The sequence below is a fragment of the Plectropomus leopardus genome, chromosome 3 (genome assembly GCF_026936395.1).
Source record: "Plectropomus leopardus strain MGB_pleo_1.0 chromosome 3, ASM2693639v1, whole genome shotgun sequence".
Classification (NCBI taxonomy): domain Eukaryota; kingdom Metazoa; phylum Chordata; class Actinopteri; order Perciformes; family Serranidae; genus Plectropomus; species Plectropomus leopardus.
This window is the reverse complement of record NC_142178.1, coordinates 11,671,392-11,698,206: the sequence shown is the minus strand read 5'-3', so window position 1 is coordinate 11,698,206 and position 26,815 is coordinate 11,671,392. Positions and strand designations below refer to the sequence as shown.

Sequence of the window (26,815 nt, the reverse complement as noted above, 5' to 3'; positions counted from 1 at the left end):
TACTGCTGCTGATGAAACAACCCTACTGCAGAAGAAGAAAATGCCACCATGACACATGAACTTTTTATGAGTTTTTATTTATTTATTTATTTGATTTTTAAGTGTTTTATTGTTTTTTTTTCTCCAAAAAAATCCTGAGGTATTCACAATATAATGGCATTTATTCTGTTTGAAATGAGATTGGGGGGGAGGGGGGATAAAATACAGCCAAAAAACAAAAGAAAAACAGAAAAAAACAACAACAAAAAAACAAACAGGCAGTAAAGCTGTGTCAACTGAAACAACTGTCGAGATAATAAATCCGTGGTGTCGTACATACAAGAAGCCTTTAAACTGCAACAGCGCAGACTGAAGTCAATCCTCTCCCCCCACCCCTCAAACTCGCAAAATCATGCAATCTAGACTGCATTTAGATAAAAACCAAGCAACAAACCTCAATGATATTTCAAAGCAGGCGTGCTCCACCTGGCTAACAGGGAGTGCAAGTTAATAACAAGCCAATCAGTCCACTATCATAGTAGTTATCAGCTGGAATACCTTAAACTTAAAAACACAAATCTAGTCTGCTTTGTCGCTGGCATTCAGATTTTAAAACCACCCGAGTTTCAAACAATACAAGCTTTAACTGGGAGTTATTAGCAAAGCACTAGAGTTTAAATACACCATGGCTGCATTAAACCATGGGTAGTTTGTTTATTTGGGGCCTTCTGAGAGGGAAACAGTAAACAAAATAAGTCTGGCAGCCACAGTAAAGCCAGAAACAGTGTGCCTTACTGTGCTGCAGGTTTCTATTTTAACCTGTTGCTTTATAGACTGTATGTTAGTGTGATGGTTGAATACAATATTTAGCTTTCTGTACACAATGTAAAACGCCAACGTCAGACTACTCGTCTACCTTGAGTCCTGTTTGCCCTCCACAAAAAAGCAATACACATAAAAACAAAATCAAACCAAAGAACATACAAATGACCAATAAATAAATACCAGTGAAAAAAATACACTGTTGAATCATTTTCTTGCTCCGTGTCACAGATCTATTGATTGATAAAATAACTGCTGTGACTTAAAAGAAAAATAAGGAAAAAGACCCGATTATTTTCCTCTCTGCACAACAATCCCAAATCTGCAACACAAAACAAAAAACAAAATAAAACCCATCACAAGTGCAACATCAGTCACGACAGTCTCAGCATTAGGAAGAAAAAAAAAAGCTCTGGTGTTTGACCAGCTCACTACAGCATCAGACAAACCAGAAAGAATAAAAAATAATAATCATGAAATAGAATTTTAAAAAAAAATAATCAAAAAGCAGTGAGGCAGGGATGAGGAGGGGAAAAATTAAATAACAGCACACAATTTATGACCCAAACTGGGGTAACAAGAAATAAACCGATCATGATATCTGATCAAAGGAAAACAATATATAATAATGATAATAATAAAAAAATACTATTAGACTTTCAGTTTGGAGGTTATCTTTACGTGGCGGTTAAAATAAGGTGGACAGACACTACAGCGTAACGGTGAGAAAAACGATTGCGCCACCTCGCCAGTGAAAGAAACCTTCAGAAAGACGGACAACAGCTGTCCAGCTCTCAGCACTGTCTGGGATCACCCATTATTTGTTTGTTCAATTTGGTGTCATCTTTGCCCTGAATAATAATAGTAATAATAACAATAATAATAATAATAATAATAATAATAAAACAGTAATCATAGTAATCATAATAATAAAAAACAATGAACAAAAATAAAAGCTAATAATAATAATCACCATCGATAAAGACTTTTGGTAGACGAATATTCACACTCACTCTCCGCTCGCACACACAGCTAACTGAAAGAAAGACACATGACTGAGGGGAAACAGGACGTTTTCTAACAAACACTGTCTGCTAACAATGATACAGCTCCTCCTCGACGACTAGTGACGGGTCCAACGTGAAAAAAAAATATATTGCAAAGTTGACAAAACATTTAAAAAAAAAAAAAAGGCAAAAAAGTGTGTCTTTTCCTAAGTACACAATAATTCAACATTTTCAAAAACAAACGTACAGACTATATGTGTAAAAATTATAAATAAGGATAAAGTTTTGTGCATCCCCGCCCCGACCGACCGTTGTCTTGGAAGAAAAAACAAACAAACAAAAACAAAACAATGGCAGTTACAACGGTGACAATAACATGCAATTGATATACTTTACAGCATTGATCTGTATCTCCCCCAAAACTACAAACCCCGCTCTAACCCCCGCGTCCCTCCCCGACCCCAATACAATCCTTAAATATTTGTCAGCTCATTCAAAACATATCTCTCGCTTTTCTCTGTGAACTAGCTGAAGGCGGTGAAGTGTAACCACACTGGGAGGGAGGGGAGGGGCTCCAAAAGAAAAACACACTGTCGCTAACTCCAGTTCGTAAATCTGTGTATGTACAGGAGGGCTTTTTTCCTCCCCATCCAAGCAAGCTGACATGGTTTGAATGACTGCATAGTGAAAATGATATTTGGTTTACTTACAGATGGGTTTAGGACACACACACTCACACACGCGCTCCCCCCTCGGTGCCAAGGCACAGCGCAGCTAGCTGTTTTTATACACCCCCTGGCAAGCTAATATACACATAAAGCCACTATTGGCAGTAGCCAGCATTGCTGTGTACAACGGGATAACTCTATACATTTGGTGTGTGTGTGTAGATTAGTAATCGGATGATTTGCGTCCTCACACACACATATTTAGCACACTGACTGGTGTCACGGAGGTCAAATGTGGCACCGTCGCCCAATCAGGATGGAAATGCACACGACCAAGAAGCGAGTGTGTGCGTGTGTTTGTAATATAACACATCGGCTTAATGACAGAGGACGTCGACAGCGGGAGACTGGGTCCAGCTTTGTGTTCAGACACAAGTGAGCCGAGACACACGAACGGAGTTTGAACGGTGAACGTTGTAGTGAGAGTGGGGGTTTTTTCCCCCCCGTCTCTTTTAGAAATTGCACCAATGAGTACATCCGTCAGGCTGTGCTGGCAGCGCAGTACAGCTGATGGATGCTGAGCACCAGATCCAGATTATATACAAGAGTTTGAACAAGGAGGCTGAGCAGATCTAGCGTGATCGGCCCTGAATCCTGTCGTCTGAAGAGTTTACCAGAGCAGGATGACAAAAGTCTCTGTCGACTGTTGGAAGCAAAATCAGCCCCAGGTCGTAGCCTGTGCTCCAAAATGAAAAACCGACAGAAGCTGAGCTAACACAGCTGTGCCAGCTCACCGTCACATCTGCTCAGGGGCCTGTATCATGAAGCAACATGAGATATATTTGGGCTAAATTCAGGTTTTGAGGTGTCACAAAGTGGCTCACTTAAAACCGGGATACATCACCATGGTAACCTGTGCTGCAGGTTAAGTTTTTTTTTTTTACTCCTCCTGGGGTCCGCACAATGTTAGAGAATCTGAACTAAAGCTGCCCACAAGTACAACGTTTACATTAGAAGCGATAAGGAGACACATACAGAGTGTCCTACTTTATCAGCAGAGTTACTTTGACTTCAATGATAATTACATCACTTTTTTTTTTACACAACAGTGTATCCACTGTGGGTTTAAAACAGAAAAGATTACAGATTAGCACTCCAACACCCTAAAGAGTCACTATTATAGCTACATCTTAATAAAGCAGCCATCCCATGTTTATACACAAAAAGTTTAGTTTACTCATCAGTAGTGATGTCCTGATATTGGAATTTCTAAATTTGATGAAATACCTTGAAAAATATCAATATTTGATACAATTTGTGATACAATTGAGGGCATACAATTTTTATTTTCTAAAAGATAAATATGACAAGGCTATGACACGACACAGCATTTTTTTTTTGTCTTGCTTAGTAGCTTAGGAACTGTTTCAAATATTGAGAAACTATGTTATGACAAATCAATACTTTTGACAACACTACTTATCAGTTGCTTTCTATGTTCTGTGGTACTGGATGAAGCTTTACTATATTTAAAAAAAAAAAACCCAAAACCTCTCATGAACATTAAGATTATTAAGGCCAAAATATTAGTCCAATATTAGCTTATTGCGGTTATATTGTTGTATACGTTTGCTGATTAAGAACAAGACACTGCAGTACAGAAAGTAGGAGGTAATTTAGATACAAAGACCTATATAATTATTACCACACTTATATGAAAGGTCCAGTGTGAAAGATTTAGGTGAATATTTTGGCAGAAATTTCATATAATATTCATAACTAAATTTTCTTTAGTAGATAATCACCTGAAAATAAGAATCGTTGTGTTTTTGTAATCGGAGAATGAGCTGTGGAGCAGGTCCTCTTTCACTAAGTTCGCCATGTTGTTTTTTACAGTAGCCAAAAACGGACACACCAAACACTGGCTTCTAAAACAGCCGTTTGTGTTTTTCGTGACGTAGTTTCTCCAGATGCTCGGCACACAGGAGAAGTTTTGCAACCTTGCCGTGAGATGCCACTAATTCCTACACACTGGACCTTGAAGTTTTACTTATTCTATCCTAGCTGTGTGATCATTTTGTAATTCGCATTGCTGATTATCGCTGTATGCTGCTGCACTAATCTAATAACCTACATCATCTTGTGTCACTCTAAGCTCTCTGCTCGTGGGTTTGATGTCACATTTGTCTTGTGATTAAGAGCTCTTTCACATGAACACACTCATGGCAGGACTGGAAAACCCCGAGTTAACAGAGCCAGTTGATGAGCAGCTGTGTGACACCAGTGATCCAGAATTGCTCATGTTCAGTCAGACATGTTCAGACTGAGTTCACTTCCTGATACGGGCCCGCAGAGAGTATATTCGCTGAGTACGAGGATGAGCCAGCTGCTTTTATTGCTTGGCCCTTGTGTTAGCGCACCAGTCTCCCTCTGTACAGTATATGACACACACACACATACACACACAGCGCCCCCCACCCCCCCTTCACCCTCTCCCACTAGCTATAGAGAGATTTCATATATATCATAGCTGAGAGTAATCAATTATAAGGTCAATAACAATAGTCATAACAATAACAACAACGCTCTTTCGTATTTTCGTTGAGTTGTGGACACCTTTGGTGTGAACTGTCAGGGTTGTCAAGCTTGCAGGCGACCTGTGGACAGATGGAGGGATGGATGGACGGACAGAGTAAAGGATGGACAAAAAGCATCTGGACAGACAGACATCCTGTCTAACTGTATCTATGCCGTACATTTTAGTGTGACGTCAGGATATAAATGATTAACTACTTCCGTTACGACATGGAGCTACGTTTGAGGTGACGTGTGTTTACATTTTGCGTGAGTTAGTACTTTTTCTGAAGCCGACCTCCCTGCACTTTCTCTTCTGAACCATCTCACTGTCTCTCACTTGCTTTTGCCCTCTTCAGACTTACTCTGTATTTGGTAACACGTGTTGCATTATTTTACTTATTTGGCTTAAAAAATACAAAAGAAAAAGAATAAATGTCCTTTGGGGAAAAGAAGTGACAGCAGCGTCTAAAGCAATAAAAAAGTAGCAGCAGTAGCAATGTAAATAAATAACATTGTTTGAACAGAACAGTAAACATCATCAACACAACATGCGCTAACTCACTCGCTAAAATCAGAATTGGTAGGTTGGTGTAACACCATGAAAGCTTTTTACAATAACCAGCTAGCCTCAGAGCTCGGCAGTCCCATGAAACTTGGGCTGACGGTTCCCTTCCCTGTTCCCTCTCTCCTTATTTACTCACTTCCTGTCAACCAACTCTAGTTTGACTTTTCTTTAACTTCCGTTCTCACTTCCTGAGCAATCTCTGTCATCCTTCTCGCCTCACTCTGTCCTCTTCTCTCTTTTTCTTGATATTTAATATTCACTCATCTTTTCTCCAATCAAACAACATTCTTGGTTCTCTCCCTCTCTGACACTTAACAGTTTCCTCTATCGTTCTCAGTTCTCCGTGTCTAGCAGTGATTTGGTTTGGTGCATGACGGGGCGTGGGAGGTTTGAGTCTGCACATCTAGCAGGCTTTGGCTGTGGCCCGTCAAGAGGGGAGGCAGTAGGACTCTAGTCAGACAGTCGGTCTCTGAAAACCTGCGCTCATTACCTATATCTACACATCGTGCATTCAAACACATTAATCAGCTCAGGTGTGCCTGGTTTATCACGCCTGACGCACTCAGTTTTATCTTAACAATCCTCTAGTTCAGGGGTCTCAAACTCAAATCACCTGGGGTCCACTGGCCAGGTCGCTTTCTCCTGCTTCTCTGCACAAACGCTAACGCTGCTTTACCAGATTACCAGAGAATGACAGCCTTTTTTTTTTTTTTTTTACAGATAAGAGAAAACAGTCACAGTGAACTCTAATTCAAACTAGAATTAGTGCAACATGGTTGTATGACTCATGCCTGTATGCACTCATATGTAGCCATGGCAGTAGACAATACTTCAGATATGGATACTGCTGCAAAGGAACTACAAATACAAAAAGTGGATGTTTACTGACATCTGTAACCATGCTGTCACACACATTTCATGCTGGACACCCAAAATTAGTGTCACTAATTGAGTATCTGACTAAATGTCTTCCCTTTTGTTCCTGAGTAATGAGTAACAGCCAGAAAAGTGTTTTTGCTTGACATTATGATGTCAAAGTGAAGCTGACCTTTAACCTTGTGGTTATAAAATGTCACCACTTCATCATTTTATCCTATTAGACATTTGTATGAAATGTTTTCATAGTTAGCAAATTAATTCTTGAGTTATCGCCAAAAACATGTTTACTGAGGTCACAGTGGCTGTTTGTGCCAAATTTGAAGAAATTCCCTCAAAGTGTTCTAAAGATATTCATTTTACAAGAACGGGACTGAAAACCCAAAAATTGAATGCCAGTGTACAGGCATGAAAAAAAAAATTGTTCAGGTCTCTTGAAACTGTCTATGCTTTCTCTTTGGGGTTTGACATTTAGGTGTCAGTTGCACCACGCTAAACCTGCGGGCTGTTGGTCTATGCTTATAGTCGGTGTTACATATAGCAGGTATACCACTGCTATAGTATTAATCTATCAATTGATCGATGAGAAAATTAATCAGCAACAATTTTAATTATTGGAAAATTGTTTACATAATTTTTCAATCAAAACTGGCATAAATTCACTAATTTTAGCTTTTTCACAAGTGAAGCTTTGCTGCTTTCAGTGAGCTGTCTTAAAAGACAACTCACTGAAAAACATTAGGTTTTGGAAAGCAACCACGACCCTAACTCTTGAACACTTGAAACTTGATATTTTTCTGAGTGAATGATTCAATTATTAGGACATGATGAACGATTGGGAGATGCTGAAATCACAAGTTGCAAGTAAAGTAAATGATTACTTTAAAATATGCCTAAAAGAATATAAACACTGAAAACATTAGAGATAAGCCAAAATAGGCCAATTTATGGAAAAATTTAACATTAAATTTGAAACATGAGGGCAGCTTTATGACCTCATGGGCTGGATCTAACCCCATAGCTGGTAGTTTGAGACTCCCGCTCTAGCTTCTAAAAAACACCAAAACGTGCTTTATTAAGACGTGTCTGTGTGGTTCCTTAATGTCTAAATCACTTTGCCTCCACCAACAACAACCAACACGCAGCCTTTGGTCTGGTAACACTGTGGAGCACTACATCACACTAAACAGCAGAGGCAGACAGAGAGGCGGACAAAGAGGAAGAGGTAGACAAACCGAGAGTGAGGGAAAGAAATACTCCACAGGTAATAACATCTATTCCATTTATATGCTTTGTACAAGATAAGCTCCTGTTCTTTGCCTTCTCAATGAAAAAACACTCTGCTCCTCCAACGTCTCGCTTCTCACACGAGTAACAGCTTTTCAAGCGTCCTTATAGTCACCAACGAGTGCACAACTCCCTTCTTCTTCTACTTTCTCTGCTTTTCTCTCACACTTGTAGAAAGAGTCAGACACTCCTCCTCCTGCCTAACTCATCTTTTCTCTTCTTAGTATCCCTCCAAATCATTCTGAACACGCAAAAACAAAACCATACACAACTCGTTTTCTACAAAGGTACAATGCAACACTAATTTTTTTTGTAAGTCTTTTTGTGTTTTTTCCAATTGTGCAGCTGCTAAATACAATGCCGGGTTTCCTAAATATAATTCATGTCAAAGTTAATGAGAGTTAGGATCCTAACATGTTAGAAATGAAGCAACAGATTAATCCATTCTGGTTTGTGTGTTAACAGCTGTAGTGTGAGCGTGAACAAATGGCTAAGAAATACAATCTCGCTTTCAAAAACAACCAGTGACTGTGTCTTGATATTTATCCATACATACAGACAGTCTTACACACACGCATACACACACGCATACACTCACACAGATTCAGCCTGAGAATGTGTGATAGTAGAAACACCTGAAGAATCATAATTGCACCGGACACTGCTGTGTCCTCCACAACGTTTATGTACAAGAGAGATTCAGGTTTGCTAATGTAGCAGATGCTTTGTTCCAGTGTGTAGTGACTACTCTGTTGACTAATCCAACCGCTTGGATCAATGCTGGAGACAGACATGTAGGTGAAGAACTAATGCAAAATGTGGACAAAATGTAGAAACACATACAAGATACACACACAGTTTGTATGCAAGTGTGTGTGGCAGTTACACACGCCTTGATGTGACATGATATGATAATGTGACGAGACGCGACGGTGTGAAAATGATGAAGCTAACTACAGTGTGCCCCTTTTTCTCTTCCCTCCTTCCCGTGTCTGCCTGTCCAGATTCAACACTCTGATAAACACAACCACCTGTGTCATCCATCCATCCATCAGTCCATGTCTCCGTCCATCACTCCATCGAGTCTCCGTCTCTCCCTCTCCTCTGTGGGCTCTCCGGTGGACAGATGGACAGGCGGGCTGGGTTTAACGCTAGGCTTAGCTGCTAACGCTGGGCTAGACTAGGACAGACTGAGTCTGGGCTTGGCAAAGCTAAAGCTAGGCAAGACTAGCGTCTGGCTAAGCTAACGCCGGGCTGGGCTAGGCTACCTACTGAAGAGCGAGTGGAGCTGGTGCTGATGGCTGTAACACTGGCTGCTGCGAGGCGACTCGGTGCGATCCATCACCGTCTGGAACCAACCGGCCACGTCCACCTCCAGCACCTCGTAGCGGCGGATGAAACTATGCTCCTGGATGAGGGAGACGGACAGAGGAAGAGACATTGTTTAGGGACATTTGACTGCTGAATTCTGGTTAAGTCTAAATCTAATGTTCATTATGACTGGTGTCTTACCAGCAGCTGGTGGTATTTTGGCCTTTTTCTGTGATCCTTTGTGAGGCTGTGAATTATAGAAAGATACATTTTAAGGCAAGTTGGTGCAAATGTATCCACAGCTAGTGCAGTGCCCGTTCAAAACATGCCTGTTCCACACAGGCTGACTGCTTGGAACTCCATACTGTTGCTTGCAGGTTTCGCAAACCTGCAAGCAACAGTTGTTGTTCAACAGTTGTTGTTCATCCAAACAAGCTCACACTCGTTACTGTGCTTTGCTCGGGTCCTGCGACAACACACCTGCTTTTGACAAAACTGCTTCCTCGAGCAATGTGAGTGTACCAGGCATTTTTTGAGCATCACAATCCTTATGAAATGACTCATTTCACTATCAAGATTTGATCAATACAGTCCAATAACATTTGAAAGGTTTAGAAGAGTGACACGATTAAATCATTTTTATCTCCATTCAAGTTAGTGGAGGACTTAACTAGAATTAGCCGAGTTTGGCTTCATGCAACTTCCAAAGTAAAGAATGGGGGCCGCCTCCAACCCCGTATCCAATTCTCCTTAGACACATTCATCAAGTATATGTGTTATTTGGGACTAGGCTATTTCCATGAACAAAGGTGTTCATTTCACCAATACTTGAAATGTTTAAGTATGCTGAATCGAACATCTCCAGTCTCTCTCTCTTCATCTCTTCTTGAATGTACTGTAGCAAGCAACAGAGAGTGAGCTGTACCCAGCTCGCTGTTTGGAGGTGTAACCGTTAAAAGGGGTTCCCTCGACCCAGAGTGTACTTAAAGCTCCGCTGATAAATATGTCCTGTCTGACCATGCACACGTGCAACCACTGACTGAAGCAATCATGCTATCACCCTCCTGCATGTTCATGCTGAATCCTGTTCAACCTTTGACTGAATCCACCCTGGCCTGATGATTGCCGAAAACCAAAGCATTGTTGCCCACCCGAATGTCATCAAAAGATCCTGATGAGCGTTTTGTCTTGAGAATAAAGGCCTGGAGGGGAACTCGGAGCCAGGGTGTAAACAGAGAGAACTGCCTCCCAACGGTGTGCGTAAAACGCACTAACCTTTGTGTTGTCTAAGCATTAAAAGTGTAACAATACTGCAAAGACTGCAAAACTGCCACAACAACACAACCTCAGGAGCTCGCATTTGATGCTGCTCTTTCTTGGCTCCCTAGCAACACACCTGGCAGGTGTCAGGTCAATCGCATCAACTGTTATCGAAAATCACAAGACAGATGTATATACAGTCTCATTTCAAACAGACTAATTCTCTCTCTCTGTTCTAGCCCTCAGATAAATCTTGTTCAGTCTGAGGAAACCAAAAATTGTTCAGTTAACACAGCAGTGACAGATCTCAGGTAACCAGGCAGTTTGTTCCAGAGAACAGGACCAAAGAAGCTAAAAGCACCAATAGCAGATCCTTATTCTTATTTTATGTGCAGTCCGAAAAACCACCGCCTGATCACCTGAGAGCTCTGAATGGATCATAGTCAGTAAGCATCCATTTTAGACGACTTACCAGTCTTTGACGAAGGACTGGAAGTCGAGGGAGAAGCCCATGCCGAGAGGCAGCAGAGGAGGATCTTCCTGCAGCACTTTGGTCAGAACCTCAAAGTCTGTCTTGCAGTTCTTGTAGGGAAACTGTCCCGTGGCCAGCTCCACCTAGAGGACACAAGGAAGCATTAACATCCACCGTCGTCGACCATGGGCAGCAACACTCCCATATGCTTATCATGCATGGGGCATATAGTGTATCTCTTGGGAGTGTGTTTCTTATAAAGTTGGAGAAATTACTAATTCGTAAATTATTGTTGACATTTAAGTGATTTCATCTGTCCATGTTCATTAGTTTTCGTCTCAACTTTAAAAGAAGCAGCTGATCTCACTACGCATTACAATAACTGACTCAATATGCATGACTGTGAGATGTGTTGCATATTTCTTAAATTTTGAAATGTTTCAAAAACTCATATATACATATTTTATGTATATTTTTAAATGCAATGAAATGTTGGGAAAAATTAAATAAAGCACAAATCTTGTGGCACCCTTTACCAGTCCTTCTGACACCCTAAGATGATTCAGCACCCACTGGAAGAACAAGTGCAACTACACCTCTTTTAATGAAAGCGGCTTTACCAGAGAGATGCCAAGGCTCCACACGTCTGCTCGGATGTCGTAGTCAGGTTTGGTGGGATCTGGAGGGTCTATTCTCTCAGGCTGCAAGAATAAAAGAATAAACACTTTGTTTAGGTAATCAGTTTGTGTATCACGTGTCTGTTTTGTATTTTTTGTGTGACAGGAGGTGTTATCTTTGTGTGCAAGATACACAAAGTTTTGAATGTAGAGTGTGTGGGTTTTAACTCACCGCCATGTAGGCGGCACAGCCGGCGCTGCGGGTTTTGGCCTTGGAGTCGACGAGGCGTCCGCTGATGCCAAAATCGCACAGTTTGATCTGACCTTTAGCGTCCAGGAGGATGTTGGAGGGTTTGACGTCCCGGTGAATGACACCGTGTTTCTCTTTTAGGTACAGCAGCGCCTTCACTATCTGGAGTGGAAACATACAACAATGAAGATGTCAGAACAAAAACAATAAAGAGGGCAGTTACATTTTCCCTCTCTCTCTGTGTGTGTGTGTGTGTGTGTGTTTCTTCCACTTACTGCCACTGTCATCTTTCCAAGAATTCGCTCTGGGATGGGGCCCTGGATTCTCTTCTTCAGCTTCTCAGCACACGTTCCCATCAGCTCCATGGCAATGAATACATCCGTCTGTACACATACACAACACACACAAACACACACACACACACACACACACACACACACACACACACACACACACACACACACAAACACACAAACACACAAACACACACAGACACACAGAGCTTTTAGCACGTCAGTTCAGGAGGCGCCACAGGGGAGATTACTGACATGTGAGAGTAAAAGGAGGTTGCAAATATAAAAATAAAGAAGATGCAAATTGTTCAGGGTGACTAAATTAAGTACTGTGGAAGTACTCTGAATACTACTGTCTATTTTGTTATCAAGACAACAGATGGTCATGTATTTTGGGGACACCCACGTTGGTAACTATGGCGCCGTAGCACTGAATGATGTAAGGACAGTCATGACTCTTCAGCACCACATCCAGGTCCATCAGGATCCTCTTGTTCTCGTCCTTGTTGCCTGTGCGACGCATTTGCTGGTGACACACACAAACAAAAAGACATGTAATATTCCTGCCTGCATTCGAATGTATTGCAAGTTGTTGCAAGTTAAGAAACGAGCCATTAGGAAATCACAACACAGAGACTCCCCTGGTGAGCTGATGGACCGCCTGGTTGTTAAACAGCTCAGACGGTTACAATTAAGTCATCTCCTAAATAGGAGGGTTGTTATGTGCGGCTGTTACTGCCTCTGTGTTGGTAAACTAGTCACAATTAAAGCACAGCAGAAAATAAGAGAGCTTACATGGAGTCAGCATCAAGTTCCTACTGCATTTTATTCATGCTGACTGATGTCTGAGAGTTCATGTTTTTATGGCCCCTGTAGGGAAATGAATTAACTAAATGAGCCTCAAGCTAAGACATTATGTCCACATGTAACAAATCTGTTCCCTCAAATCATCAGTTTTACAGGATTAGTAAAGCATAACTAACTCCCATAATTACAGTGTTCATATTAAGGAGACTTATGACACTCAAAGTGATCTGGCTACCTGTCAACACCAGCGGCTGCTGTTGTTTATCATCATCATCCATCTTCTCAGTTCTTTCTAGCGCAGCTTAATATACTAACTACACACATCAGCAGCATAAAAAGAATCAGGTACGTCAATTAATTTAGTAATAAATGTGAACTTTGTCTTCACAAGCCTAAAACAACTGACCTGAAATGTCACACAGTTATCAACTCACATCAAAGACAATGCTTAAGACCTTAACACAATGCGGGGTTATGACGAATAAACAACATGAAAATGCAAAATGAGAATATTTTGCACCAAAGCCATTCATACCAGCAGAGATGTAAAGGTCTGCCATGGTCGCAATGGGACATTAGTTTCACAAAACCTCATATGTGAATGGCGAAAGCTTAGAAAAGTCAATAATATATATAAAATTGTCATTTTTCCGCAGCATAGCATTCACATTATGTGAAACTACTCATGACAAAAACAAGTTTGAAAATATATTTTGACTTATAAACTAATTGCATACAAAAAATGCCTCCAGTGTGTGAAGACCATACAAGAAAGACGTTCAAACTCAAAGCGACACATGACTTAGGTAATATGGTGCTAAGTCAAATGTTTCAGTTCTGTTTAAAACTGTGTTATTTTTATTTTTGATTCATAACACATTCCTCATGTTAGTTTTTTTCTTTTGTGATTGTCATTGGCTAGGTTTTGTCCCAAATATGTTTGTGGTTCCCTGAATGACAGATGAAGCTAACAGGGAAGCTTATAAACAATAAAACATTTTGGTCTCATTAAATCTGAACCTGGGAGATTTGATTTTACAGACGAGGGATTGACTCACATCAGATTCCCCCATGTGTTAAACTAATCAAACCAAGATGAACTGAAAAGGTTAGGGGTGAATTTAATAAATAACCTGCAAAACACTGTTACAGATGTTGGATCCACATGTTAGCGGGCTGTTTTCCAGAGAAAAGGAAGTACTGATAATGGTGTTGTGTGAACAGTGAACAGGTGAGTGAAGGAGGGCCTTACTTTGACAGCGATGACATGGCCGGTCTTCTTGAATCGCACTTTGAAGACCTGTCCACAGGTCCCGCTGCCAATCTCTCCTTCACTGATCAGGTCCGTGACCTCTGCTGGATACCTCTGTGGAGACACAAACGCACAAAAACAAGACTTAAGATCATGCTCAAGATATTTTTACTGAGTGAAATGCACGCTCTCCGAGCTGAAAATAGATGAGCGAAGCCAGTTCTGATTTTCTGCTTCGTAAGGCAACAGCAAAACCCCCTCTGGGTTATTTAGTAGCAAATGTTTTGATGTGTAATTAAGCTGCTCCCCCGATGGCCATGTCTGAGAATACCAGCACGCAGTGGGAAGACGCATCGTTTCTGTGCTTCGTTAAAATGAAATCATCGGTGACTGAGGCGCTGTGAGTGATGTCTCATTGAGCACTTGATGTAGCAACCCCTCGGGGCAAATGAGGGGAAGTAAAAAAAACAATCTGGAGTGCAGAGATGAGTCAAATCATTTTCTCCAGCATCTTCAAGCCCTGACTGGCACTGACTGTGATACCAAGCCTGAAGGCTGGAGGGGGAAGGAAAAACAAAAACAAAATGAGGCCAACACATAGTCAGCCTCGATTTTATCTTGGCAGATAAAAAAACAACATCTCACTGTGTGAGTTTTTATAATCTGTTTATTGTCAAAGAGGAGAAAAATTCCAGGGAGGGCTGTTTTTTTCCCCTTTGATGGAGATTCTTTACTCTACTGAAGGACAATTCAGTGGTGTGGATGTTTGCTTTCACTGGGTTTTGACCTGGACCTGGTTTAACGATGGTCTCTGTTCTCACTATAACTACTTTTTTGCTCCATTAAAATAGATTCTTTGTGTGTTAAGAGCTCATTTAGGACTATGGCCAAATCCCATTTCTTATTTTTACCGTTGTCATTTTCAAATACCCCTTTGCCCCTTGGAGCAGAGTTACAAAAGTTGAAATCTTCCCCCCTAAGAAATGGGTCAACCCTTCAAGACCCCGATATGTCATTAGTAGTTGCCATCGTCATCAATGGCATTTACATTAACAGACGCTACCACAGCAATGATTTAATATCACAGTGACATTTGCTATTTGACTGAAGGGGCTAAAAAAATCACGGACTCTCGTGATTATATCAATCGATCAAAAAAGTCATTAAAAGGAAAAAAAAAAGTGCTTCATAACCAGGCTACTAGCTCTGTAAGCGAACACTAACCCATGCTCCGACCCTGTCAGTTATGATATTTGAGAGGTGCTAACAAGTGCAGCAACTTCCCTACTGTTCTGAAGTTAAATTTCGGGGGTCATATACCATCAAAAATTTAAGACTGTATTTATCTAAACAAGGAATAGTGTAGAACACTATATATCATATACACTTTTGATGGTCTTGAAGATGTGAAATGGATTTTGAGCTATCTATCTAGTTTTTCTTGTGATTTAATAAATAGGTTTCCACATACTTTATTTTCTCAACTATTGCAGCGATAAATCATTATGTAGAGCTATGGTATGTATTTGATGGTTTTTGAGTTTGTGTTAATTGTCAGCAATAACAATATATCGTTAGCTGAGCAGTTAACATACTATTTGTTTTTTTTTTCTTTAATCAAGAAAAGGACCGTAATGAATAAAGAAAAAATTAGTGATTAGTGAATTAGTGAAAATTAGTAATGAAGACGTAAATATTTAAAAACAGGTCACAAACATCAAGTTTTTAAAAGCCTAAATAATTCCTAAAGCAACTGGGCACCACAGTTTGTAGCAAATGTTACTCAAACAGGAATAAATTGTCGGGTACTATTTTCATCTGTGGATTAATACACATTTATTTACAGCAGCAGACTAAACTGCAGTGCCCATGTTTATCGCAGTGAAGGAACATGTCACCCAGTGCAACAGAGGGACACATTTATATGTTTTTGTTCATCGTTTTTGGAAAACACTACAGGTCTATGACAAAGAGGAATAAGATTAGTACGACTGTGTTAGTACGACCTCTTAGTTGGTTTTGGTGTAATTTTTTTTTACCATAAGAAAAGTATTAAATATCATCTTACTCGTGTCCAGACAAGAGAAATTCAACATGTACCATAGCGTGGCAAATCTCACCTGGCCATCGATCTTCAGATAACCCGTCTGTTTCATGATCTCCTGTAATTTCTGGTCAATCTCTGCACTGTGGAGACAAAAGGCACACAATGACACACAATGTGAGGGAGTGCAAATGCTTTATGAAGTGTGTTTCAGTGTGAACAAGAAGAGAGAGAGCCGTCTGACTCACAAATGGATGCTGTGTGTGTGTGTGTGTTTCTGTACATCTCTTTCACCCACACACACACACTGCATGTAGATCCATTATGTGTAACATAACCTGCTCTTCCTTAAATGGCGTTTGGTTCTGCTCACTCTGCGGTGTCGATCTTGTGTGTGCATATATGTAAGATCACTGTGTTTCTGTTGTTTATGTTCATAATTCTGGTGGCAGTTGCTCAGAGGAAATACATAAATGCATAATACAGTTTCTCAGTAATCTCATTTCTCAGACCAACATTAGCATGTGTCCACATACTTCTCTAAGCTCTTCTGCAGGCCGTACGGAGGCGTGGGCAGGGTGAGCATGTGTCGCGGGCGGCTGGGGTAAGGATGGTGCTGAGGCGAGCTCTCTGAGGATGATGAACGGCTGCCTCCATCGTTGGCCAGTGGCAGCTGGAGCGCTGGGTTGAGGAGGGATACATGACACATTAGAAACAGACAGGAGAACAGAACGAGTGGTACAGTACGTTTTTCACCCGAGGCCAGCATGCCAGAAGGTGTGAGATGGTAAAGTTTACTCATGCATTCACTGACTCCATTATCTGACTGGTGTAAAGCTATGGCACACCAATAGAGATGATAATGTCTTTTACTATCGCCCTAATAGCTTAGTTTTAAAAACTTCAGAGTTCTCTTTGACTTTGCGTTTCCTCACTAAAATACGGGCTTCAGATTGTTTTTTACACAATTAATGTGTCTGATGAGAAAAGAATGTGATCTTTCATATCCTGTGCAGTACTGGGTTCCCGTGAGACACCAAGAGAAAGTGGCCTTGGCGAGGTCAAAGAGTTCTTTCACTACAGCCCTGCTATCTCGATCCTGCGTAGCATTTAACCAACATATGAACTTATTGTTTTTATTTCCCCCAAAGCTTTGTTTTTGTTTCGTTGACGTCCTAACCTAATGTTAAAACAAACAGGACAGTTATCTCAGAGCAAAAGCAACACCATTGTCAGGCGGGGAGGAACAGCACGGGGTTAGCCCACAGCTTGGGAGGTTCAGTTTAGGGATGCTGACGACTGAAGTTAATTTTTGAATGATAAATATGGTTTATTAAACCTTGGGTTACCAGAAGCCATTGGGGTTATTAGTAATAATAGCACTGTATGACTGCTGAGATCTGGGAATGCTGCAAAAAAATTTGAACAACAGGGAAACAAGTAAAGCAGCCAGTCGATCATTCAAGTTGCTAAAAATCCAACGTGTTTATTTGGATTTAAGTGATCGCATCGATAATGTTGTGAAAGAGGAACTCTGGTATATTTTAACTTGACTCTGTTTTCCCACGTTCTTGTGTGGTAAACAAGTTTTGAAATTGGTTGAAAAGACTGCAATGTAAAAACTTAGGGCAGGTGCACCCTTTCAGTTCGCATCCATTACAAGTGCTTGTCTTTGCCACTGACAGGCTCCAACTGTTATTTTCAGTGTCTGACAACATTACAGAAAGGACCCTACAGAGAAGTTCAACGTTTTTTCATACCAATCGCTTTTTCTGGTCTGTCTTGTGTCGAAGTCTCGCTAAAGGTGGAGTTTCATTCTGAAATCTGGCAGACTTTTTTACATTGTTAGAATCATCTAAATATTCACTCAAAACATTGAAAATCTCTTGATAACAGGACTCCCCTCTCCAACTCTGACAAACAATTCCACCATTTCCTTCCCGCACAAGCTCAACTCTCGTGAGAGCTTAAAACGAGATTTCTCGTCAGGAAGACTCGGACACAATAGAGAGTGCAATGAGTGAAAGGCACGAAAAATAATGTGTTTCTCTGTAGGGTCCTTTCTGTTACGTTGTAAGAGACTTATATTCACAATCTCAGCCTGCCAGTAGCAAAAACATGCATTTTTGGTAGCCCTAAATTAAAGGGGCGTACCTGCCCCACATGGTTACATTCTAGCCTGTTTTGCTGCTGCTGGCTGCAGCATCTTTTCCTAAACTGGACCAATTTCAGAAACTGCTGTTCCCACTTGTCACTGAGACACAAAAATGGGTAAATCGGGATGAAAATTACCAGAATTTCCCTTTAATAATCCCTCATTGTAAAGGAAAACTGGGTGTGCACAACTACAGCAAACTACAGGTCAGAGTCGAAATCTGAATCTGTGAAATGTTATCGATATTAACAAAAACTTTTACAATAATTTTACAATTAACCTTTGTTTTCTCTTCCAGATAAGTTTGGCTAACACTTTTTTTTACAACTTGTATGATCATTTAACTGCTTGTATTTGTTACCCCATTGGACATCGATCTGGCTATGTAAGTGTTACCGGAGATTTATTTTTGGGAGTACAATGTTATAATAACCGACAGATGTTCATAGCAATGAAAATAAAACCCAAACTGTAATAAACTACTAAACTTGCTGTTAAAGCCAATATTATCCACACAAAGCCACTCAGTCTGACTGTTACCACTAAATAACTTTATAATCCAGGATGCCAAATTGACAGTTGTAGGTCCAATTTACAACTGACCGGCTGTTGCAACATGCTTTTAGTCTGCCTGTACGTCCGAATCATGCATTCAAGCCATGTTTCAACTCAGCTGACCTTCTAATATCAGTTGTGCGTGCAGGCAAGCACTGGCTTATTTTCTAATGGAGAAGTTTCAAGAGATCTATCTAACGCAGTATTATTAGCACAGACCTGTCATGCAAACAAATTCTCAGACTAGGAACTACAAGTGTAGCTTCAGAAGAATTTAAAAACCCTGCTCATTTCAAATTTCACACCAGCAACTTTTTCAAATATTCAAAACCAGTTTGCAAAATGTTTAGAGGACCATGCAGCTGTAATTATTGTCATTAACATCATTATATTTTTTTTGTAGCAGCACTCTTGAGAGTGCCAGCAGGTGTTTGTATCCATGAGTCACCTGTGGATGGATCAGCCTGTAAGGGGAGAATCAGTTAGTGAAGGGGAGGAGGGGGTTAGTATGGAGAGGAAGAAGGACTCAGGCAGTCTTTGGCACAGATTGCATCTCCATAGTTTGGCCGGCTCCAGATGGACGGATGTGAAGATAGACGGGCAGACAGAGCGAGGAGATGAAGAGACACACAAACACAGAGATACTCGCAGGCACTGCTGCACCGCCTCCAGCTCACACAGTGCTGCTGCAAAAAGGAAGGAGGAGCGGTTGGGGGATGCCAGGAGATGAATAACAGACAAACAACATCAAACAGAGAGAGAGAGAGAGAGAGGAGAAATTCGGCCAAAACTGCATAGCACAGACTAAGCTGGAAGTCAGACAGTCAGTCAAGTCAGACTCGGACAGGAAGTCTTCAGTCGCCACACAAAGAAAACAGAGAGAGAAAGAGCAGCCAGAGTGTTCACAGCACTCCTGCGGACGGACCAGTGGGGATGCTGGATTAGAGACTGTGTCGGACAAAACACAACCCGAAACATCGTGTCGTGCAGAAAAGCCACATGCACCGTGATTCTCTGCCTCCAGCAAAACGAAGGTTAATCATCTGTCGCACTTTCACACGCAAACACTGTGAACATCAACACACACCAACACTGCCCTGCCACTGGCACAGACACACACGGACAGAGAGAGGAGTCAGAATGGAAAGATGGAGAGAGGATGTGATTTGAGGGGAGGTGTAAATAACTGCAGGGCTAAAATATCAGAACTGGTCAACTGGTCGTGGATTTCACTTCTACCACTCAGCAGAGATTCTTGTGTAGCCATAAAATTAAATTATGCGTGTGAGAGAAAGTGTGTGTGTGTGTGTGTGCAGGGAGGAGGTTTGAAATAAAATAAAAAGTAAACATGCTGACATGCTTTGGTTAATCTATGTCTTTGAAACCAAACTATGTCAACTGATGCTAACATGCCATTTATGTGCTGCAGCCAGTCGATCTTGTTGAAACAAAATTTGCTGTAGATTTTTGATTTGCTGTGGAGATTAAACTGACTATTACATCCACTTGTTAAAGAAGTAACAAATTCTTTCCTTTTGAGACTAGAAATTATACTTGATGTAAGAAACAGTACTTGAAGTATTAGAAAGACAAACACTGGTAATTAAAGTAGGTGAAAAAGCAGTACTGAAGGCCTAACTGGTGAAAATGTAGGGAGCTGCCTGTGTCATTTTTTTAGGATTAAAAATAAGAAAGACAGAGATGAGGGGGGGGTGGGATGGGAGGTGAAACAGGGGACACAGGTGTCAGGGAGGGGGGAGAAGAGAGGTGCAGTGGCAGAGAGAGCGATGGATTGAATGATACCTGCACGCTGGGAAGGGGCTGGAGCAGGACTGAGCTGGATCACGATGACTAGACAGAGGAAAGAAAATATACACACACACGCACATTACTGCATTGTTCTACTGAGACAATCACATGTGCACCCTGCAAACACACACACATACACACTGAATCATACAACAAATTGGGAAAAAAATAGACTTTTTGAGTTCTATAAGTCCTTTGTTCTCTTAATATAAACAAAACGCACAAATCTGAGAGGTGTATTTCAGAGGATAAGGCTGCCGTTATTGTATCTTATTCTTATTGTCAACGAATCCTCAGAAAGGACCAAAATCAACAATGTGCTTGTCCATCTTTCAATACTTTATGACTCCATAAACCTGTCTGTGAACCCCAAAGCCCACTGGTTCATACTGAAGTCATAAATCTTTCAAAAGCGGGCCAAAATATTTCTTAGGTACTATTTTCACCCTCAGATTCAGTCCCATTTGATGCTCTAATGCGTATTTACAGCAGCAGGATGGTGAAAATAAGCTCAAAATAAACTGCAGGCCCATGTCTACTGAAATGAAACATGTAGTCCAGTATATTTATTAGAGATCCACTCAGGCAACATTTTCTCTTCCAATACTGGTACCTCAACTCAGAACATCTGCCGATACAGAGTACCAACCAATACCAGAGGTCTCTAGTGCACATAATTTAAAAATGATATTCCCAATTGCATAAAACCTATAAGGATGTTTTATGTGAGGTCACAAAAAGTGAAGGATTGCAAGGGAAAAAGACACTGAGCCAGTGGCCTTAATGACAATGGAAAACACAGAGTTTAATAACACTGCGGCAGAGACTGTATCTAATGTGGATTCTTTATATCAAGGCCAAGTACCCAATCAACTTAAATAAGGTCAGTGTCCTACTGAAACATTATCAGTTTTTGGTCTACAGAGCGCACTTACATGGACATAAATAAGATGTTTACAATCAGTTTTTAGGAGTTTCACTTTTATGTGTTTGAGCATGCAAACACTATATTCCAATTATGAGAAACTTGAATATGCCAGCTGGAATACTCTGAAAGAAGCTAGGATGTATACAAGAACTATAAATAACCCAGTTTCTCTCTGCTTGTGTAATATCCCAGTTATGATCACAACCAGGATAAGCCTCATAACCTATAACAACGGCATAATTCTCAGGTTTTAGGTACACAGTCAATACTTGATACTGGACTTTTCATGAGATTTGTTGACAACAGGAAAAGTACAGAATTAGCCTTTTCTTTAACACATTCACACTCTTATAGACAGCTGATGTAACCTTGCAAAACATTTTTTTAAAGAACAGAAAAGTAAAAGAAGCAGGTTTGTGGTCAAAGTCTCTCAATTCTTTTGAATGGACAAGAAGTGATGATCTGTGGAGAAGAATGATCTTTGAACACACAGTGAACTCATATTATTGGCCGGCAGTTTTTAAAACCCACCAAGTTATACTAGTAAGCAAATGAAGAGCTTTCGGTGTCCCCCGCAGTGTTTATTTCGGTGTTACATGTCAGTCAGTGCAGGCATGTAGCAGACTCTGCTGCTCAACTGCTGGAGAGTTTTCTCCTCCAGACGGTTCAAGGGCCCAATGTTACTGTTTCACCACCTCTTAAAACACTCACTTCCCTTTCACTAAAAACTGTGAAGGACTTTATGTCAATAAGTCTGCAGCAGACTGGAGTTTATCCACTATGTGTTAAAATAGTCGTTTATATCGCATAACAACACAGCCAACGGTTGGTAACGTATGTTGAACGTTAGCTAGATCTGATAGCTCTCAGAAATTAGCGTCCGTTTCGTCAAAGGGTCAAAACTGGCACGGAAAACTGACTTTGCCGCGACAGTCACAAGCAAAAACACTGCTAAATAACTGTGTGAAACTGAAGACAATATGTGGCTAAATGGCAACTCTGCAATATTTCATAAACAGACTGAACACTATATCAGATTTTGAGATTGACGCTGGGCCTGCCACCGACTATCACTCAGACTGCTAGCCCGTTAGCTTAGCTTGTTTGACAGGACAGATTCAGAGCAGATTTCGGGACGTGACTGCCAGCGAGACATTTCATGACAGCGCTCCAGTTTTTTGTTTTTCAGCTTTACTCACTGATGAAATCGTCTCACTTGTTAAATTGATTGATTTGACAGTGAAACCAACCGAGCAGGCTGAGTCGGTGTTTGTTTATGTAGCTAGCCTGTTAGCATGTGGTAGCTAGGAGCAGCATAACAGCCCCTCTCCTTCCCTCCCTCCCTCCACCTCTCAGATCTTTCCCCCTGCTATTCTGCCCGTTACCGACTCCCCGGTACCTCTCGGTGGACACTCACTCGGCCTCGGACGTGATCGCTGTGGACTCATGTCGATGTTAAGGTCGATTCTCCGGCGAGCTTCTTCATTTTCCTGCTTTAGTTTCTCCTCGATTCGCGACAGCCTCTGTTCCAGCGACGACATCTTGAAAAATTGAGCACCATGTAGTTCCCAGCAGAGCTCTCGACTCCCCTCTCTGGCAGGCAGGCAGGCAGGCTGGGCCAGCTGCACACCGACTGGCTGCACACAGACGCGAGCACGCACGCACGCACGCACGCCCCCCCACACACACACACACAGTAACCATATCACACTCATACAACAGAGTCATACCTTTACATTTAATCGTGATTAATATGTAGGGGAGACTGGGGGCAAGTGTAACATCTCAAATTGCACCGATCACAAATGAGACAGTACCATGAAACATTATATACACGGTCTGTGATTACTCCCCTATGCCTGCAAAAGGACAAATTGATGTCTCATAAATTAAATTAATTATACTGTTTTATTTAACTAGAATGAGTTGTTTCCATGGATATTATGCAGCGTTCCATTGCAAGTCGGAAGTTGATAATTCTGTCGGTTTTTCCGACTTCCGATCTGAATGCTTTCCAGTGCATCTGCCAGGAAAAACATAGATGCCCGCAGGAAACTTGCTGAACATCAGAAGCATGTACTGAGGACGTACACGAGCTACCTCAGCACCTCTAACAGGCTTCTATCAAACACAAACCAAATGAATGGAAATGCCACTAGAAAGTTATAGCATGTTTCACAGCACAAACAAACACTACATAAAAGTAAAAGCTGACAAACAGGTAATTCTGCAACCATTCACCATGTGTGACTTCCATATTGCTGTGACGTCATTTCGACCAACTCAGTCTACATGGATCTTGCCCAAGTTTATGATTTGAAATCCCGACTTGACCTCGGCCTTTCCACTGCAGGTTGTTTTTTGCCCAAGTTCTGAGTACAATGGAACGCAGCATTAAATTGTTTCAACTATATATATATATATATATATACACATATATTCTTAAAAGTTTATTCTTTTCCTTGGTATATAAAAGTATTAAGGATGTTGTTATGCTGTAAATAGTTAATGATAATGTACGTAACTCTTGTCAAACTTTGCCATAAGTCTGCTAACATTCTGGAAAGATGTTCTAAACTGATGTTCAGATATGTTAAATATTAAGGACCATTTAAATGCCAAATTGTATTTGCTTGGAAACAGCCTGAAGGACTTCATACACACATCAAAACGTCTAGACTTTGGACTTCTCCAAGCCAGGAGAGCTATTGCATTATGTTGGAAGAGTATGGACGCCCAAACATTGAGGATGTGGATAAAAGCGCTTTCAGAGTGTATAAGTCTGGAAAGACTAGCTTACATTTCTAAAAGCAAGCGGAAATACTTTTTTCAGTTCTGGGCACTATACATGAACATGGTGAAAGCAGGAAATGAAGGCCTTACCTGAACAGACATCGTAAAAATGTAGGGAAATATTTCAAGTTATTCTCCAGTTACCCAGTTATTGTCTCTTTCTCAAGCATTGGACATGTTGCTGCCATATTTATGTTCTTGGCTTTCGGGTGTCAGTACTCCACCCTTCCTTGGCTTGAATTAACACCCCCCACACTCTTAACAACAATACACAGAGTATCCACTCCAGCGTTTCTTTATAAAATAAGTCATCTCATACTCTCACATGGTTTTGTATTGTCATAAACAAGATGAGTAAAATCCACATCACCATACATACACAACAAACCTCCTCCTTTACTCTGAAATGTAAAGTGTGACAGAAGTTCATACCACTGGCTCATATTTTCCGACATCTATCATGTTTCAAATGATATTCTTCATTTAGAAATGTATTATTACGGCGAGATCTAAGGCAGCGCTCACTGCAGCGAGCTCCACAGTGGAAAAGTGGCTAATGAGGTTTGTTTTGCTTGTGGCACCACCCAGATTTTCCAAAATCACAAAGATAGCAATCGGTTTTCGGCTGAAACGGAGATAATTTTGTCACTAGGATGGAAACCCTGCAATGACCACAGCGGATAAATCTGAAAACGAGTTTTTCAAACACACTAAAACAACTTTTAGAGCCGGTGTTTGTTGAGTTTACAGTCACATGTAATTGTCTTGGAGGGAAATTATTTACTACATGTTCACAAAACTCTGGCAGCATGTAGACGACTGGATGAACATGTCTCAAAGTCACCATGGACAGACTCCTTACTCTTAGTGTTCGTTAGTTTTTTTCTTTCAATTGAAACAAAAATGAAACAACCTGCCCGACACGTATCTTTTCTGCTAATGGTTGTGATTCTGTGTCTGCTACACCTGTTTCTTCAATCAAACTATGTGTAATACCCAAATATCCAATTAAAGAGTATGTGTTGGGTATTGAATGATGCATTCAACTGTCATAAAATATGATTTGCAAATTGCTGTAACATTTGAGGCAGACATTAAAATCCAAGCAGCACACGTTTTTTAAAAAGTAGCTGATAGAAGTCCAAAGTAAATTAATAAAAGTGGTTCTTTACCCCATATTGAACTCATACTTTGCCCAGCAACAGTCTGCATCACCGAGGGTCATCATACGACTGCTGCGAAAGCAACTCATTCTTAATGTTTCCACTCTGACGAGAAAATCCTCTTTCTAAAAAACAAAGTCTTTCTACAGCACGTCGAATCACTCCTCCTCTTCCTGCTGCTGTACACAAACAACCACAAATTTAAAAAAAACAAATCTGTGGATCAAATACAAGTACAAATGTAAGGCATTGGTATGAGAGGCCATGAAACTACCCCCAAACAGTCACCAGCTCCTCCTCTCACAGCTGCACAGGTGACCGCACTGACACAAGGGAGGATGGGAGGCGGCATTTTAAAGGCTAAAAACATACACAAGTCACTGGTGTGTTGAACAATGATTGGAGAGGGGGAGTCTGTGTTTGTCTAACATTTTACCCCACCAGCTAGATGTCCAGGCTTTTATTGTCTCAGTCCTCCATCTTTAAAACACAAAACACAAACCGACTGCCTTCGGTCTCTCCGCGTTCATTCACAGTGTAATTGACGGCAGACAAACAGTCAGCAGACACTTAGTTGAAACCGTCGTGAAGACTTAAAAAAAAAAAAAATCAAACATTCCTCTACGTCAGCTCCACTAGCAGAGGTCAGAGACGTAGTCAAAGTCCCGGAAGCTGTCCTGGTCTTTGCGAGTGAGCACGCGAGGCTCACGTGGAGGCGTGAGTGTCGGAGCTTCAGTGGTGAACTCCTCGTCAAAATTGCTGACGTCTTCTTTGCCGACAATGGATGGGACGAAGGGAGGGGGCACCTTCCTCTGAAGCAAAGCCTCCCAGTCCACATTCTGGAGAGAGAGAGAAAAACACAAGAGACAATTTTACAGGTGAATTCAGAATCCGATGATTTTTTTGTTTTGCATACATTTCCTTCAAAGTGTCAAAAAGTTTCCACTGGCCAAAGATAGTCTGCTTTATTCAGGTTAGACAGCTCCGACGCATCGTCATAGTTTCTTTAACCTCATCATGCTCTTGTGGAAAAACACTCCAGTGGTCAGATTGCTCGCTCCCACCCATAATAATAATAAACGGTATACTTACCCTGAAAAATGGCTGCTTTTTCACCTCCTCTGCATCCTTTTCACCAGAGCCCAGTCTTCTCTCTGGATTCCTCCTCAACAGCTACTCATTAAAAAAAACACACAAGAATAAGAATTAATAAGTGTGTTGGTAAAAGAAAGGTGTTTTATGTGTATATGTAGCATTTGTAATGTTTTTTTTAAAGCCCTGATAAAGACTTACAGTGGTTGAAACATGGTGTCTCTTTGAATAAT

At 41.0% G+C, this 26,815-nt stretch overlaps 2 protein-coding genes across 5 annotated transcripts in view; both read right to left on the bottom strand.

Moving 5' to 3' along the window:
• Window positions 1-58: 58 nt before the first annotated feature.
• Window positions 59-23,147, bottom strand: map2k7 (mitogen-activated protein kinase kinase 7). Of its 2 annotated transcripts, XM_042485239.2 has the most exons (12): window positions 22,952-23,147; window positions 20,601-20,648; window positions 16,624-16,768; window positions 16,164-16,230; window positions 14,044-14,157; window positions 12,391-12,510; window positions 11,967-12,074; window positions 11,674-11,853; window positions 11,445-11,525; window positions 10,825-10,967; window positions 9,294-9,339; window positions 59-9,189 (listed from the first exon to the last, which is right to left on the bottom strand). In XM_042485239.2, exons 1-12 carry the CDS (start codon window positions 23,073-23,075, stop codon window positions 9,046-9,048), a joined length of 1,320 nt encoding a protein of 439 aa, XP_042341173.1. In that variant the 5' UTR covers window positions 23,076-23,147; the 3' UTR covers window positions 59-9,045. The 2 variants fall into 2 exon arrangements, with proteins under 2 accessions (XP_042341173.1, XP_042341172.1); XM_042485238.2 differs by lacking the exon at window positions 20,601-20,648.
• Window positions 23,148-23,253: 106 nt separating this feature from the next.
• Window positions 23,254-26,815, bottom strand: part of pkn1a (protein kinase N1a) — a 66,035-nt gene continuing 62,473 nt past the window's right edge. For all 3 annotated transcript variants that reach the window (XM_088075593.1, XM_088075592.1, XM_042484774.2), the window contains exons 22-23: window positions 26,583-26,663; window positions 23,254-26,329 (exon numbers count right to left, since the gene is read on the bottom strand). In XM_088075593.1, coding sequence (XP_087931719.1) covers window positions 26,126-26,329; window positions 26,583-26,663 — 285 coding nt within the window. In that variant the 3' untranslated portion in view covers window positions 23,254-26,125. The remainder of the gene's footprint in view (window positions 26,330-26,582; window positions 26,664-26,815) is intronic.

Coding starts and splice junctions, on each gene's coding strand:
- map2k7 (XM_042485239.2), bottom strand. CDS start 23,075: ATGTCGTCGCTGGAACAGAGGCTGTCGCGAATCGAGGAGAAACTAAAG. Junction 16,769..20,600: donor AGCCCCTTCCCAGCGTGCAG/GTATCATTCAAT, acceptor TCCTCAACCCAG/CGCTCCAGCTGCCACTGGCC. Junction 9,340..10,824: donor CAGTCCTTCGTCAAAGACTG/GTAAGTCGTCTA, acceptor TATAATTCACAG/CCTCACAAAGGATCACAGAA.